General features: G+C 40.2%; 1 protein-coding gene across 1 annotated transcript in view; it reads left to right on the forward strand.

Annotated features, from left to right (window-relative positions):
- Nucleotides 1–5,700: 5,700 nt before the first annotated feature.
- Nucleotides 5,701–15,160, forward strand: part of LOC123518252 (ras-related protein Rab-8A-like) — a 46,368-nt gene continuing 36,908 nt past the window's right edge. Inside the window, exon 1 of the mRNA XM_045278976.1 lies at nucleotides 5,701–5,881. Within this exon, the coding sequence (XP_045134911.1) occupies nucleotides 5,758–5,881 (124 nt within the window). The 5' untranslated portion in view covers nucleotides 5,701–5,757. The remainder of the gene's footprint in view (nucleotides 5,882–15,160) is intronic.

A 15,160-nucleotide genomic window follows, 5' to 3' on the forward strand; every position in this document is an offset into this window, starting at 1 on the left:
TTAATGAGCTTCAGTTGATCTCTACTACAACAATCTATAACTTTTTTTATAATTTAATCAAACTTAATTTTCATAAGGTATATCAGAGCTTATATATATATATATATATATATATATATATATATATATATATATATATATATATATATATATATATATATATATATATATATATATATATATATATATATATATATATATATATGATGTACATATGTGGAAAAGGTAATTTTTTCCATCACGAGTATATTGTTTAAAAATTTATACCTTTCATTAAAGTTGCTTCATGATACATTTCTTACACAGTGAATGAAAGTCATGAATTTTTTTTATATCTTGAGTAACATTTGGTTCACATGCTATGCCACATTCAAGAGTGTAATTGTGATGAACCAGACAAATGCTAAGTTAAAGTGAGCATCTTTACTCTGAAAGATGATTGCAGGAAGTTTGATTTACTTTTGTTTACTTTTGATTAGTTTACAAATGTAATGAATATCCTTTCAATGTGTAGTCTGACCTTCCATGAGTTAAGCTTGAGTCAACTCTACCAGTGGATCATGAGATGTGTTATGATGACTTGTTAATGGGACAAATAAGGAAATTGTACATTCAAGAAGAGGTTCAAATATTTTATATAATGATTATGCTGTAGTTTTTATTGTTTTTATCAATATAAATGGTAGAGCCTTCATGTGCTGTCCTGAGTTAGCACATTGTTTGATTCATTTTAAGCATTTCACCAATGAAATTTGTAACTTGAAAAATGCATTGCCTTCAGTAGTATGCAGCTTATTTTTGACATGTACTTACTTACTTTCAGAACCAAGTAAATATGTTAATCTTTTCTCTCATTATTTTAGTATGAACTTTTTAATATGTTTATCATTATGGTGCAATGCTGCTCACATATCTTTCTTTGCACATTGTTCCTATCATTAATTTCCTTCATTCTTGTCTTCAGTTATCCTCGCCCTCCTGTCCATTCATCTTACTGTAGGATACATTACAATCTGTCCATTTCATTCACATTTTTATAGAACTATACCAGGATTTTGAGCTTATTTGTGAAAGCTGAATGTCTTTCATCCAGCTAAGAATAGAATATGTACTTCACAATATTGTATGATAAAAAGAAGCCCTTAATTTGTGAAATTTGTATTTGCACTTATACTTTTGCTTCAAGCTTTATTGCCTAGGTATTTAGTACTATATAAAAATTTAAGCAGATATGCCCTTTTAAGGAGCCAAATTTCTTTGAAAATGGATGTCAGCTTGATTATTTTTATTGATAAAGTATAGCTATTAAAAAGAGTAATGACATTCAAATATGTTCCTTTGACAAGATGAAGTGGGAGAAACAGACACAGGCCACAGGTGGCAGGCAATCTATTCAAGAGGTAGAGAAAATACAGGCATAGTAATTGAAAATAAGCTGAGGCCAGCTGAGTGGAAAGGTAGTTCTCAGAGCTTATGTAGGATTGAGTATCAAGACTGTAGACAAGTCTGAAACATGCTCACAAGAGACAGCATCCATGACAGACTGCTTCCTTCTGCTTTGGAGGGAACTATGAATCTTATGTTCCTTCTACTATTTCCTGGATTGCAGTGGTGTAGGCTGTTGCTTGTAGGAATTTTTCAATTACCAAGGGGAAGGTAGTAGCAAACTTTCCCAGTTGCTTCCTGAAGACAATGATTAACATGTGAGCTTGTATAGGAATAGAGATCAAAATCAAGTCTGTGGAAATGAGCAGTTGAGCTGATGTAATTTTTCACATTTTTACTCAAAAGTTATGAAGGGTCTTTAAAAAGTTCAGTTTAGTTTGTGTCTACTATGTCCTTAAGGCAGAGGGCACTTTAAGAAAACTCCATGTTTGTAATGGAGAGTGAGGGAAGAAGTGCAGCAAGCAAGCAGTGGATATTAGAGATTAATGAGGGTTCTTGAAAGTTTAGATCTGCTGCATTTTTAAGTCAATCATTCTTAAGATGTCAGGATTGTTCCATCTAACACAAGCATCTAGTACTGGGGTCTGTGTGGATGACCTTTTAAGTCATGACCTCGAGATGATTTTGTTTTGAGGGTGTTAGTCATGGTATCTCATTGTTGCTTCTCTGGAGACCCTCCTGCATCATTTTATTATAGCAATGGCTGCAGGTCTTGTTCATCCCCATAAAACCTGTAGAGTTTTCAACCCTTAGTATGTTGTTGGCAGCAGCATCAGCAGTAGCTTCTTCCTGAGACATCACTACACTGGCGCTGTGCTCTGTCTTGCCTCTGTCTGCTGACTGTGGTCCTTATCTGTAGGCAGTTTGGGTTCTCCCACACTTTTACAAGGAAATTAAAACTTGATTGTGCAAATATCACTTAAATCTGGTATACTTTGTTTCGTAAACTAGTCATTGTAGGTCGAGAACTTTTCTCCCAAAAATTATATTGCAATGAAATATTTGTTATAACACCTTGTTGAATATCGCACTTTATAGAGCAATTTCACAAGATAGATCGATGTTGATTACTGTGTATGGGGTAAAAGGCATATATGATCTTATTTTATGTTAAGTATGGAACTCTATAGCAATAAATTCTAGTTACTGCAAACTTCACATTCTTGACCAGATGGCAGTGTAATGCTGAGTAAGTATAGTCTGGATGACAGATAAAAAAAAAAAAAAAAGATATCTTCTAAAGTGATACAAGATCATTGGTAAACTATCACAAGAATAATTAAGATAGACTTAATAACTACAATGACTTGCACTTGATAATGTTACAAGCAACCAAGATGGATGCCGCAATGTATGTGAAGATGCCGCGTGTGTGAAGAGACGGACATTCTCTGCTCCATTATGAATATTTCCAAGATAGACCTTATAAGAAACATATCTCGCACAGTAAAGTCACGAATTCAAATTAGATTAGCTTCCATTTTTTTTTCGAGCAGGCAAGGAACAAAAAATGGGGTTATTTCTCTTATTTACGCGTCCTTGGTTGGTTTCCTTCACACGTAAAACAAAACAAATATATAAAATAAGACAAATATATACATAGAATAATTGAAAATAAAAACTAAGCAGAAAAATATATACCTATTCCACAAAGAAGTAAACATGATAGCCTATAAATGAACACGACGGACCAGAAGGCATGTACAGTACGTCACACTGTTCGCACGCATTACGCTCAAGATAGGTTTTCATATGCTTTTGTGTACTCCATAGGCGACAACAGCAGCTTTGTTAGGAACGTTCCGCACAACATATGCCAGTGAACCCAAAGTGAAGCTGTCTGAACTAATTAAATTCTATATGTCGGTATAGATACTCGTACTTTCGAGTTGAAATAAGCATGGTAGTTGTTTTTTGACATTAAATTTCAGTATAGGATGGTTGCTCAGTGAGAAAACTTGCTAAATTATGCAGGAATATCTAAATGTTATAATGCAGATGACTCTTGTTTTACGAGTAACAGACACACACACACACACACACACACCCGGTCCGGTAGCTCAGTGGTTAGAGCGCTGGCTTCACAAGCCAGAAGACCGGGGTTCGATTCCCCGGCCGGGTGGAGATATTTGGGTGTGTCTCCTTTCACGTGTAGCCCCTGTTCACCTAGCAGTGAGTAGGTACGGGATGTAAATCGAGGAGTTGTGACCTTGTTGTCCCGGTGTGTGGTGTGTGCCTGGTCTCAGGCCTATCCGAAGATCGGAAATAATGAGCTCTGAGCTCGTTCCGTAGGGTAACGTCTGGCTGTCTCGTTGGAGACTGCAGCAGATCAAACAGTGAAACACACACATACACACACACACACTCTCTCTCTCTCTCTCTGAATACAAATGCACACATACATGCATATATACATACATGCATGCATACATACATGCATACATACATACGTTCATACACTATAGTATACCAAATTTCCCCTTCACAATGAGTAACTTCCGAAGTTTATTTAGTAGACCAAGAAAAAAAAAAAAATGCGATAAATTATTTTCCTTCAACATGACAAACAATTCAGTAAGTATTTGGAGAAAAAAAAATTATCGATATAGAAATTATGTACAAGTTGAAAAGTGAGTTTTTAAAAAGTTCTTATTTTATCTGAAAGTGAAAAATGTTTTTGATCTGTGCCGCATTCCGGGGAATTGTAAATTTCATAATTGCATAGAAAGGTCTTTATTTATTCAACTAAAGAATATATTCTAGTGATTAGACAAAGATAGCTGAAATGAAAAATTTTTGAGGATTTTCAACGCAATGCCGGACCTGTAAAAAATAAAGAAAAGTATTTTGCGATAAAATTTTTTCCCTAATTTGACACACAAGTTTGTAAGTGCAAGGAAAACAAGAATATTGATGTGGAAATTATGTATCAGTTGGAAGGTTAGTTTTCTTTAAGTGTTTATATTTCATCTTGTAGTGAAAAAAAGTTTGTGGTCTACGGTGAATTATTAGGAACTTTATTATCAAAAGTGTATATAAGAGTTATTCCTTAATTAAATAAGATATTCTAATAATTGAACAAAGGTTTTTGAAGTGATTTTTTTTCTATTTAGTTTTTTTACACATCCGGTCATTGAGGTCCGTCGCTGACATGACCCGCTCCTCGCCGTACACACACACACACACACACACACACACGTTAAAGTTCAGCTCCCTTCCATTGTATAAGGCATTAATCCATATTGATTCGTTACATGACGTGCCAGAAGTCTGCATCCAGATACTTATAGGAAATAAGAATAAAAGTCACACAGTAAACGTCACATTCATTTCCTACTCAGTATTATGCGCAGACCTACGAAGAGTACACTTGTAAGGCTATAAAATGATTTAGTAAGAGAGATTCCATTATCATTACACACACACACACACACACACACACACACACACACACACACTCGACTCACAATTGAGAGGGCCGGGTTCGAGTCCCGGGAAGCGGCGAGGCAAATGGGCAAGCCTCTTAATGTGTGGCCCCTGTTCACCTAGCAGTAAATAGGTGCGGGATGTAACTCGAGGGGTTGTGGTCTCGCTTTCCCGGTGTGTGGAGTGTGTTGTGGTCTCAGCCCTACCTGAAGATCGGTGTATGAGCTCTGAGCTCGCTCCGTAATGGGGAAGACTGGCTGGGTGACCAGGAGACGACCGAGGTGAATTACACACATGGTTTTATTGCTTTGTGCATTTTTTATTCTTTATTGGTGATTCCTCTGGACTCCGCGGTGCTCTTGAATGGCTATTGGATGTTGACAAGACCCAGCGAGAGCGTGAGGTACTGTGCATGTAATACCTCGCACGCTCGACATGGGAAAGTTTCTCCAAATCACAGCATAGTGCTCTTTTTTTTTCATTTGCGTCTGTATTCTGAAACGTTTATCGATGGTCTCATTAGATATACGTACTTTCCCAGGCCACAGAGATAATTAGCCAGATTATCACAGGTATTTTGTCCATTCATGACGCAGAGTTAAATTATGTTGAATTAAGAATGTAGTCACTGAGGTTTATCCTTTAGTAGCTGCACCGTAGATTTTTTAAAAAACTAGTTGTGGTAGGTTGCTAAAAACGTTTCAGAAATCAGCACCTTTAAGCTACTTAACAGATGTCTTCGACAGGGAAAAATGACACCTCGGAATGGATGTGATGAAAGAAAACGTGTGGCAAGGTGGAAGGAAAGCGGGAAGGCAGATCAATAGGGAGGAGTGAGTCAGTGTGTCCGTGAGCGGGGTGGTAGTAGCTCCTGCGTCCCCAGTCATGGCTGTCGACTTCACAGCCACGTACAAGGTGTTGGTCATAGGCGATGTAAACGTGGGGAAAACTTGTCTAGTTCACAGGTTTTGTGACGAGAGATATTATGACACGTACATATCCACAGTGGGTGAGTACAACGTGACACGTTTTGGGCATGTTTGTGTTGCTCTCATTACCTCGTATTTGTGAGGAAATGTACTAAACTTTAGGCGAAGTTCCTGATGTATGTCTTGATATATTGTGTCAAGATACAGCTGTCCGTGCAGTAGTGAAAGTACTCAATTCTTTGTTAGTATAGAGGTGCTCTTGTTTTGTGAAAGTATTACATTGCCGTCAGTCTCATTTGTTGCTGTGCTACCTTAGAATATAAGAAATATCAATATTAATGTTTGTCAGAAGTGAAAAGGCTGAATGGCAGAACAGGCCATGTGTAGGCAACCTGGCCTGGAGGGGTGTGGACACGCCCGCCGCCCGCAGAACAGGCCGGGCTGGGCTGGGCCGAGGGGAGGGCCAGCACTAGGGTTGCCAGAAATTGGGAATTTCTCGTATTTCAAGTGTGAGGTGTCAGTAGAGAAATAAAGTCCTTCGGTAAAAACAAAACAAAAAAGGAATTATGTTGTGTGGCTAACATTCACATGAAGCCATTTTCCTCTGAAGGTGAGGTATCAAAACAGCCAATTTGCAAAGTTATGCATGGTTCGTCTTATATCTCCTTTATTAAGTTTTTATTATTATTGTTATTGTGTTTCACAATGGCATAGAAGCCTCATTACAATGAAAGTAACTTGGTAACAAACACGAGGAGGAATCTTTACACACGGTTATAATGATTAATTTATACATGAGTTTTGGCGGGCAGTGAGCAGCGCTCTCCTGCTGCGGCACGGTGCTGCTGGTCATGATAAGGCATCGTGTTCATTCAATAACTCAGGCAAAATTACACACTTGTTAGGCAAGGACACAAGTGGTCTTTTGTTTAAATATAGGTATGTGTTTTTGGCTAAACTCAAACCTTGAATTTTGAGAGAGAATGAAGATGAATATCAAAAGAATAAAAAGAAAATTCCAGTGCGTGTCAAGCTAAGAAACACAGCTGTCCTCTTCCTTAAGTTTGGAAACGATCTTCAAGCTTAATTCAGACCTCAAGTTATAAGAAAGAGCTGAGGAGGAAAGTAAAAATGTGTTCAGGATAGACTGAGCAATTAGATCAGAAAGACTTCATGCTAAAACACACTGTCGCGATGAAGTACCGTAGCCTTGGTCTTTTTGTCTTGGAGAGGGACACATCTGCTCCAGCCATGACGGGGACGACTGTCTGGGGATCACGCATGACTTACACGCTTCTCGCAACTCTTTTGTTTCGCCCTTCACTTTTTTCTTCATCCGTGACTCCCCTCCTTTATTTCTATAGTGAGATCAAGGGATTCTGCTTCGGTAACGAGGGGAAAGAATCCATGAGAACTTGACTCTTTTTTCTTTTGAAAATGGTCTTTATAAGAGAACAAAGCATTTCAAAATACGGGTACCAGATCATACGCCTTCGACACGCTTTTTTTTATTTATTTATTTTTCTTGACCATTTAGATATCACAGGTTCCAGTCACTCCATCTCTCGTTCATCTCCTCCTTCGACAAGATATTTGTTGCTAAAAGCTGCAGTAAAGTTCTGGTTTACAACACGTCCACATAACTCACTCCTCTCCTTCATCAACTACAATATTATCTGGTGAAGTGATATCTATTATTTATTCACTTTTAGGAAGAGAAAATATGATAATTGCCTCTGTGGACCTTTTATGGCAGTGTTTTGCATTTATACTAGCAAATGCTTCCGGTTCTTTCCTCTTTACAAGCCATTTAATTATACAAGGATTTTGAGGCTGTGGGTCGCCTTGCTCTAATGGGTTACGAGAGACTGGTGGGCTGCTGGCGCTCTTGTGTGGTCTAGAAGCAGTTCTCAAAAATATGCTTGTTTATAAGCTATTCTGTAACCCTTTTGAGTCTAGCCTTCTTGTTTAATTTATTTATTCATACATCTGTATTTGATTTTGACTAAGTGGTCCTCGCTTCCGTTGTCTGTTATCCCATTGAAAGTAAAGTCGTGATCAGAAGTCGAGTAACAAATATACAAGCTGTTTATCGTTCCTCAAGTCCGTCCATATGTCCAATAGTTTTGATGTCTTATCTTTATTACTTTCAACAGGGTCAGATGGAAGTCATTAGGGTTAAGAAGAGCATTTTCGTGATCCTATAATGATACACCATCAATGGGAAAACACGCATGAAAACTAGATTGACCATCTCTATGGCCTCTGAAAATAGATCTTGTCAAGACACAAAGCATTTCAATATACGGGCTTCTATGTCTCAAGGTTTCCATCATCATAGGTCCTCTGATCTGCTAAGAATCTATCAGTTTTTGTTTTATTGACTATCAGCAGATCAAAGGACTTAAAGTGAGGGAAAACACAATATACAGTGGATAGGATTGCTTAACTTGTAGCCTCGACTAGACAGAAGAGATAGTGAGATAGTGTTGGTGGTGATGGTGGTGGTTGCGACAAAGGCTGCGTGCTGGTATGCTAAGAAGATTGTTTTCTATGGCGAAACTTTGCCGCCTATCTCCGTGTGTGTGTGTGTGTGTGTGTGTGTGTGTGTGTGTGTGTGTGTGTGTGTGTGTGTGTGTGTGTGTGTGTGTGTGTTTTAAGAAGCAGTCTTGTATCGTCAGCTCTTCCACCTTCGGCATCATCCGCGTCATTACGGTGTATCAGAGACCATTCCTATGCATCATTATACTTTCAGCTTCTCTCTTTCTCACGTCTTTATCTTTAGAAAATAACCTCCCTGTCCTTCACACGTCTTGCTCTTTAAATAATCATCATCTTCACTCGCCAGAGCCCACACACGTCCTATGCTTGACGTGACCCGAGCGTTATGAACTAAAATATGGTCGTTTATAATCACCATCCTCGTGATCTTTGATGCCTGCCACTTATAACTCCCTTCACTCATTCCCCCCTTCTACTATCATCATTGTGTATGAAAGACGTACTGTATGCAGCAATGAGTTTCAACTTTCTTTTATTTTCCTTACTTCACGGTGCACTCTTCCCTTCACACATTGTCAAGTGATCGTTGATGCTTGCTACTTCTTAAGACTCGCTTAGGCCCCTTTTACACGGCACGGGCGATGCCCGCGTAAACTAATTACTGATGTTTTCAATATAGTCTTTCACACGGCGCGGGTGTCACCCGCCGCGGGGGATCGCCCGTGTGCGGGGGAAAATGCAGCGTGGGTGCCCGTTGGTTGTCCGTGGGCCCGCCTCCGCATGTTAGTGCTAGGGGCACAGTGTCGTCGCGGGCAGACCCGCGACCAGCGCACTTTTCCGTAGGAAACTCACTCAGTAGCCTGTGTGACTTCAAGGGGATTACTACTTGTGCATGAATATCTGTTATATTTGGTAGATGAAAAACTTCTTATCATCCCTTCTTAGTTCATGGAAAATGGTGTAAAATGCTCCAGCCTTCCTCCTTTCAGCAATCAATGGATGAATCCACAATCTCCGCCTATGTCTTCTTTTCTTATGTAGATGTAAAAGGTAAAGGAGACGAAGGCGATTATTACGGTCCATGATTAATGTTTGCAGAACACACACTGTTGAAACGCGAGGGTTGCGGGTGGTTTAAACACCCGCGCTGTGTGAACAGATACGCGGAGGCGGGTGGGTCCGCGCTTAAGCGCGGACGAGGGCATCCCCCACGCCGTGTGAAAGGGCTCTTAACTCACTCCCCTGCCACCATACCATCATCGTGTATGGAAGACGTGCTATATGCAAAGATCAATCCCAGACTCTTTACTTGGTTTGTATTCTGAAATGCTTTGTTTTCTTTATTTTCGAAGACCACGGAGATGTTTACTCGGGGTCTCAAGAGTGTTCCTGTCTCTATAGAACCATAACAAAAAGAAAGCGTTAAATTCTAGCTTTTTTTTTGGTCCGTATTCTAGAAGGATTTGTTTTCTCAACACGACAATTTTCAAAGGCCACAGAGATGATCTCAAGAATGTTTCTCCTGTGAATATTGTAGAAATCCTGTTAATTCGTCTCTAGAACCATAACAAACTTATGAAACTCGTGTAACTAAATAGAACCGTTCAAATATAGTGAAGATGAGACACAGAAGTACTTTAGAATATGCTCCTTTTCACTCCTCGTCGCTGATTCCATGATTATATTCTTTACCATGTATTTCCCCTATTGTCTTATACTCTTACGTGTGGCATGTCTGCACAATGACTCACCCTTCATCCCCTCTCGTTACTACGCATCATACCCGTGCCGTGCTATGTATACCTCATCCTCTTATTATAACCTTAGCCTTTACCTTATAATCTTCACCTCCCTCGCCATCCCGTACGTATCAACCGCCTTTATTAACTGTCTTCACTACCTTGCTGGTCGTCTTTGTTGATATATGGAACGCTGAGAGAGAGAGTGTTTGCATGTACCCGGATGAATAGAGAGTAGAAGGCCATGGTCTTGCTTCTTCTATGGTTACGTCTATGTAATCAAGAAGTTGCTGTACAGGATGTGTTTAACCCCCTCAATACTAGGACACATTTTTACCTTGAGATCTGTGTACAATTACACTATTTTATTGACATTAGGAAGGGTCTATGGAGGTCAGAAGATTAATGGCTACAGTCTTCACTATTTTAATACACCACATAAGTTTCTGAAGCTGTATAAAATCACCAAATAGTAAGCAGAATGAATATGGAAGCGCATCATAGTACTGAAGGGGTTAAAAATTGCATGTGATTGTGCGGAATAAAAAAAAAAAAATTCGTGGTAGTGAAAAGATTAAACAATAGTAGGAGAGCTGCATTTCTGTTTTTTTTTTTAGGTATTTTTTGTTTTGTTTTTTTCTTTGCTTATTGATTTTATTTTACACGTGTTCTCATTATTATTGTTTGCTGATCAATTATATTCTTTACTACACTTTTCACTGGTCTCGCTGGTCTCAAATATTCTATACTTATGCTCTCTCTCTCTCTCTCTCTCTCTCTCTCTCTCTCTCTCTCTCTCTCTCTCTCTCTCACTTATTTCTGATGCAATATCTTTTCCTTAGTTATCATTTATTAGTTTTCCTCTGTCTTATCATCATCGTCATCATCGTCATCGGCTTCCTACAATATTCTTTATTTGTCTCTACGTATTTCCTGCCATGTTTATTTCAAGGCAACTTCCAGACTTCATCTTTTACACCTTCCCTTTCGTCAGCCTGACACTCACATTTCCCTCATGGTCACTGTGGTCAGCCTTCTCCCTTCCTTTCCTTCCAAACAGTGGCACGTGTATGTTTTTCCTCCTCTCTCCAAGGAGCTGATTCTTCACCTCCCCGTTATATAATTCGTCTGCTGGCCTATCCTCCTCGCTTCCCCTCTCAAGACACACGCCTGCTCTCCACTACACTACCAGGAACTGCCTACTGAACCACCTCGCCATTCTTTCCCCTCTCCTTTCTTTACAATGTTTATCGCCCCACTCCATTTTCTTCCTGCCTTTACATCTCACACGCGCTGCCCTCTTCATCTACGTAGTTTTTTTTCTCACCGCTTTTTATGGACTCTGGTTCTGCATAAAGAATCATGTATTTATTAAAGCGAATTTATAAGGGAAACTCCAAGAAAAGAGCAAGCTTACATGTGGTAGTCCCTGTTTAGGATCTGTCCGGCTGTCACCTCTATTCTGTTCTCATCTAATTTTTTCCAAACTCCTTATTAACGTTGTACTAACAACGCTTATATTGCACTTGATCTTATAACATTTTCACTGCAACACTGCAACAATTGACAATATTAGAAACAATGAAATCTTTATAAGAATCGACAAGAAAATAAAAAGAAAAGAAAAGAAAGGAACAGGTTTTGCTATTTTTAACCAACACAATGCTTGGAGATTTTTTTTTTGCGTTTGTGTGTGTGTGTGTGTGTGTGTGTGTGTGTGTGTGTGTGTGTGTGTGTGTGTGTGTGTGTAAGTATTCAGGAAGACAAAACATGCCAAACAGCAGGAAAGGTGTTATGAATGCGTGCCCTGCATACTTCCCGCGGACAAAAGCCAGGCCTAGGATAGACAGCGTGTAACGAGCAAGGTCTTCCGTGAGGCGATGTCTTTGTGTGATCGTATTGTCATGCCTTCCTTCACTCAGGCACTTCATGGAAACTCTGTACAGTAACACCTATCTGAACGTGGGATAGCTTCGCCGTGAGAGACAGTATAGGTGGGCATCAAGCTCCCGTCGCGACACTAAAGGCAGCGCCAGTCCAACATATTACCCCGGCCAAGACTCGAGTGACTTCTGGTCCTGGCAATATGTACGGAAAGTAATGATTTGGCAACAACAAATGATGAACAATGAAAGCAGCAGTAAATGTGGAACGTTCTGTCTGTTTATGTTTTATCTCTTTCCTGTGACTCCAACTGTCTAAGGAGAAGCCATTTGCGGAACTATATATATAAACAAATCTTAATTTTGGAATTTTGTCTCAGTTACTTGTCTCAATTTGGGGAGAAAGGACTAAGTGACTTTTTTTTTTCCTTTATGTGTATGCGTGTGGCCTAGACCAGTTTTCTTTTTCTTCCATGAAATACATTTTCTATCTTAACATTAGCCATTGGTCTCAAATCAGTAAGTCCATTGCAATAAGTAACTTGAAAAAAGAGAGGATTTGTTATGACTTTTCTATTACTTTCGATGTTTGTCTATCCTCTTGACATTCAAAAGAATTTGATGACGCCTGAGACCCTTTGGCTAAATCCTTTGTGCTGCTGACGGAGGGAGGCTGCCTGGTGGGGGCGAGGGTTGAACAGCCCAGGAGCCCTAGGTACACAAGGCTCGTATTATATAAACACTGGCTCCATCCCGCCCATGCATAATATAGGAAGGCCCTGCGACCTGTCCATGAGCGTGATGGTGCTGTGGATGTCACTCTCTTCTGCCTCCTCTGCTGCTAATGTGTAGCCTACTCTTAAAGAAATGGTTTTCCAAGGAATTGAAAGAAAAGGTGTATACTACAGGTTGTCGAAGGAATGTTTAAAGGACCTTTGTCAGGAAGGGAAGAGGTAGTTAAAGTCTCTCGGAAGCACTATTTTCAAAGGCCATAAAGATGATTAGTTAAATTATCATGGGTCTTTTCCCCACTGATGATGTAGAATGGCCGTCATGCCATCCCCACAATCAAGAAAACACCTTTGGATACACCAGTGTAACTTCCACTCGCGCTCTTATACTACGAGCCAATATAATACGCTAAAATGTTTGACAATACGGCCTCATGATCACTAGACTCAGAGCAGCAGCAGTAGCACCAGCGGCAACAACAGCAGCGGCAAGCTTGCACATCACCCTTCAGAGCTTCACAGACAACTTCCACTAGATCTTGCTAAGTGGAGCTGATACAGGGCGACGAAATGCTTTTAGAACACAGTCCCTGGAGAAATCAAAATAAGAGACAGAATTATTTGACATAACTTTCCTTTTACTTGGAAGGCGAAGAAACAAAGTAATTTATTTTCATGGTTAAACATTAAAATAATTATGGTGCAGTCATTTACGTTTGCTTTACACTGTTTATACCAATGGAAAAAGAAGAAAAACCTTTGTGGAGCAGAAATCACTGTTTAAATTTGGTCCCCACCACCACTGCGAACTCTTCCACATACTTGCAGTCACCGCGGCCGTGGCTGGCTCGCTTGTTTACGCCTGTCCGTGGCTTCATTGACTGCCCACAAACCAGTGAGTGGGTGTATTGAAGTGCCAATACCACCCGAGGCTCTCTGGGTCTTGATGCCGCTAGTGGGAACCTCGTCAAAATGCACGTTTTCTTCGCTGCAGTGATTAAAATGTTTGTGTCGTGTGAAGCTGCGAAGATTTGTGAAGCACGAAACTGGAGAGGCTTGTGACGTGCGAAGGTGGGAAGATTTGCCTTAAAATTTTCTTCCTTTTTCCTCTTTCTTTATAATTCCTTTTTTTTTTTTTTTTCTTTCTTTTCTTCAAATACACACAAAAGAAAAAATCTCATTAGCCACTTGTCTGCCTTGTATAATTCTTGTGCTTGTCTCTGAAGGAAAATGTTAGAAAAAATGTTGCCAATTCATTTATTTCAGACTTGATGCTGTCTTGGCAAGGTCATTCCGAGAAAACTGCAGGATCCAGGATTGGTTCTTGGGACGGATTGTGAAACCGGCGTGTTGGCAACATTGAGCATGACGTCATGAGTTTGCTTCCACCATCCCCCTCCCATCTCTCTCTCTCTCTCTCTCTCAAAGTTAAGCTTGAAAGACCGATTACCGTTGCCGTCTGTGCGTTAGGAAAACATGGAGAGGAGGAGGAGGAGGAGGAGGAGAAAGAGGAGGAGGAGCAGGAGGAGGAGGAGGAGGAGGAAAAGGATGATAGATGAAGGGAGGGAGGCGAGGAGGGGAAAAGGAAGAAGGCTGGAAAGGGACAAGGGGAGGGACCCACCAATGCTCTTAAACCTGAACTACCAAACAGAGTAATAGTCACGGGAAAGACTCGGTGACTTACACACACACACACACACACACACACACACACACACACACACACACACGTAAATAAAAAAAAAGGTACCAGCTCACACACATGCGCTAAGAGAGAGAGAGAGAGAGAGAGAGAGAGAGAGAGAGAGAGAGAGAGAGAGAGAGAGAGGCTGAGTGACGGAGTAGGGCGGCAACCTCGTACTCAGTAACCGCAGGTGACTGAGAAAACTGAAGCTTGTGTAGTGATGGTGATGGCGGTGATGATGGTAGTATACAAAAAAAAAAAGACAGGCGTTCCAGAGAGAGAGAGAGAGAGAGAGAGAGAGAGAGAGAGAGAGAGAGAGAGAGAGAGAGCATTAGTACATATGTAGGGGAAGCCACAAGAAGCCAGTAAGTCAGCACAGGGTATATAGTTGCTGTTTAAAACCCACGTGCCTACCTGGATACAATTTAGTCTCATTATCTTCCTCGATGAATTGATCCATTATTTTACAGCTCCGTATTAACTGTGCACTAACAACGTGATTAGTGAGGCTATTCCGACCATCATCCACTTTAGAGAGAGAGAGAGAGAGAGAGAGAGAGAGAGAGAGAGAGAGAGAGAGAGAGTCATTAACGTTCCAGATTTAATCCTGTTTGTCACCCGTTACATGTGTCACTCAAGGTATGAACTAATATTATTGCCGCTTTCACTCCTGCTGTCTGCTAGGGACGAGACCTACGCAAACACTGACTGACTGGTGGTGGTGGTGGTGGTGGTGGTGACGAAAGTGTTGAGGTAGAGTTGTGGTCCATAAATCAAGTAATCCAGTGTTCTGTCTGTCATATTCATGCAAGGTGATGGA

The sequence above is a fragment of the Portunus trituberculatus genome, chromosome 43, assembly GCF_017591435.1.
Source record: "Portunus trituberculatus isolate SZX2019 chromosome 43, ASM1759143v1, whole genome shotgun sequence".
Lineage (NCBI taxonomy): Eukaryota > Metazoa > Arthropoda > Malacostraca > Decapoda > Portunidae > Portunus > Portunus trituberculatus.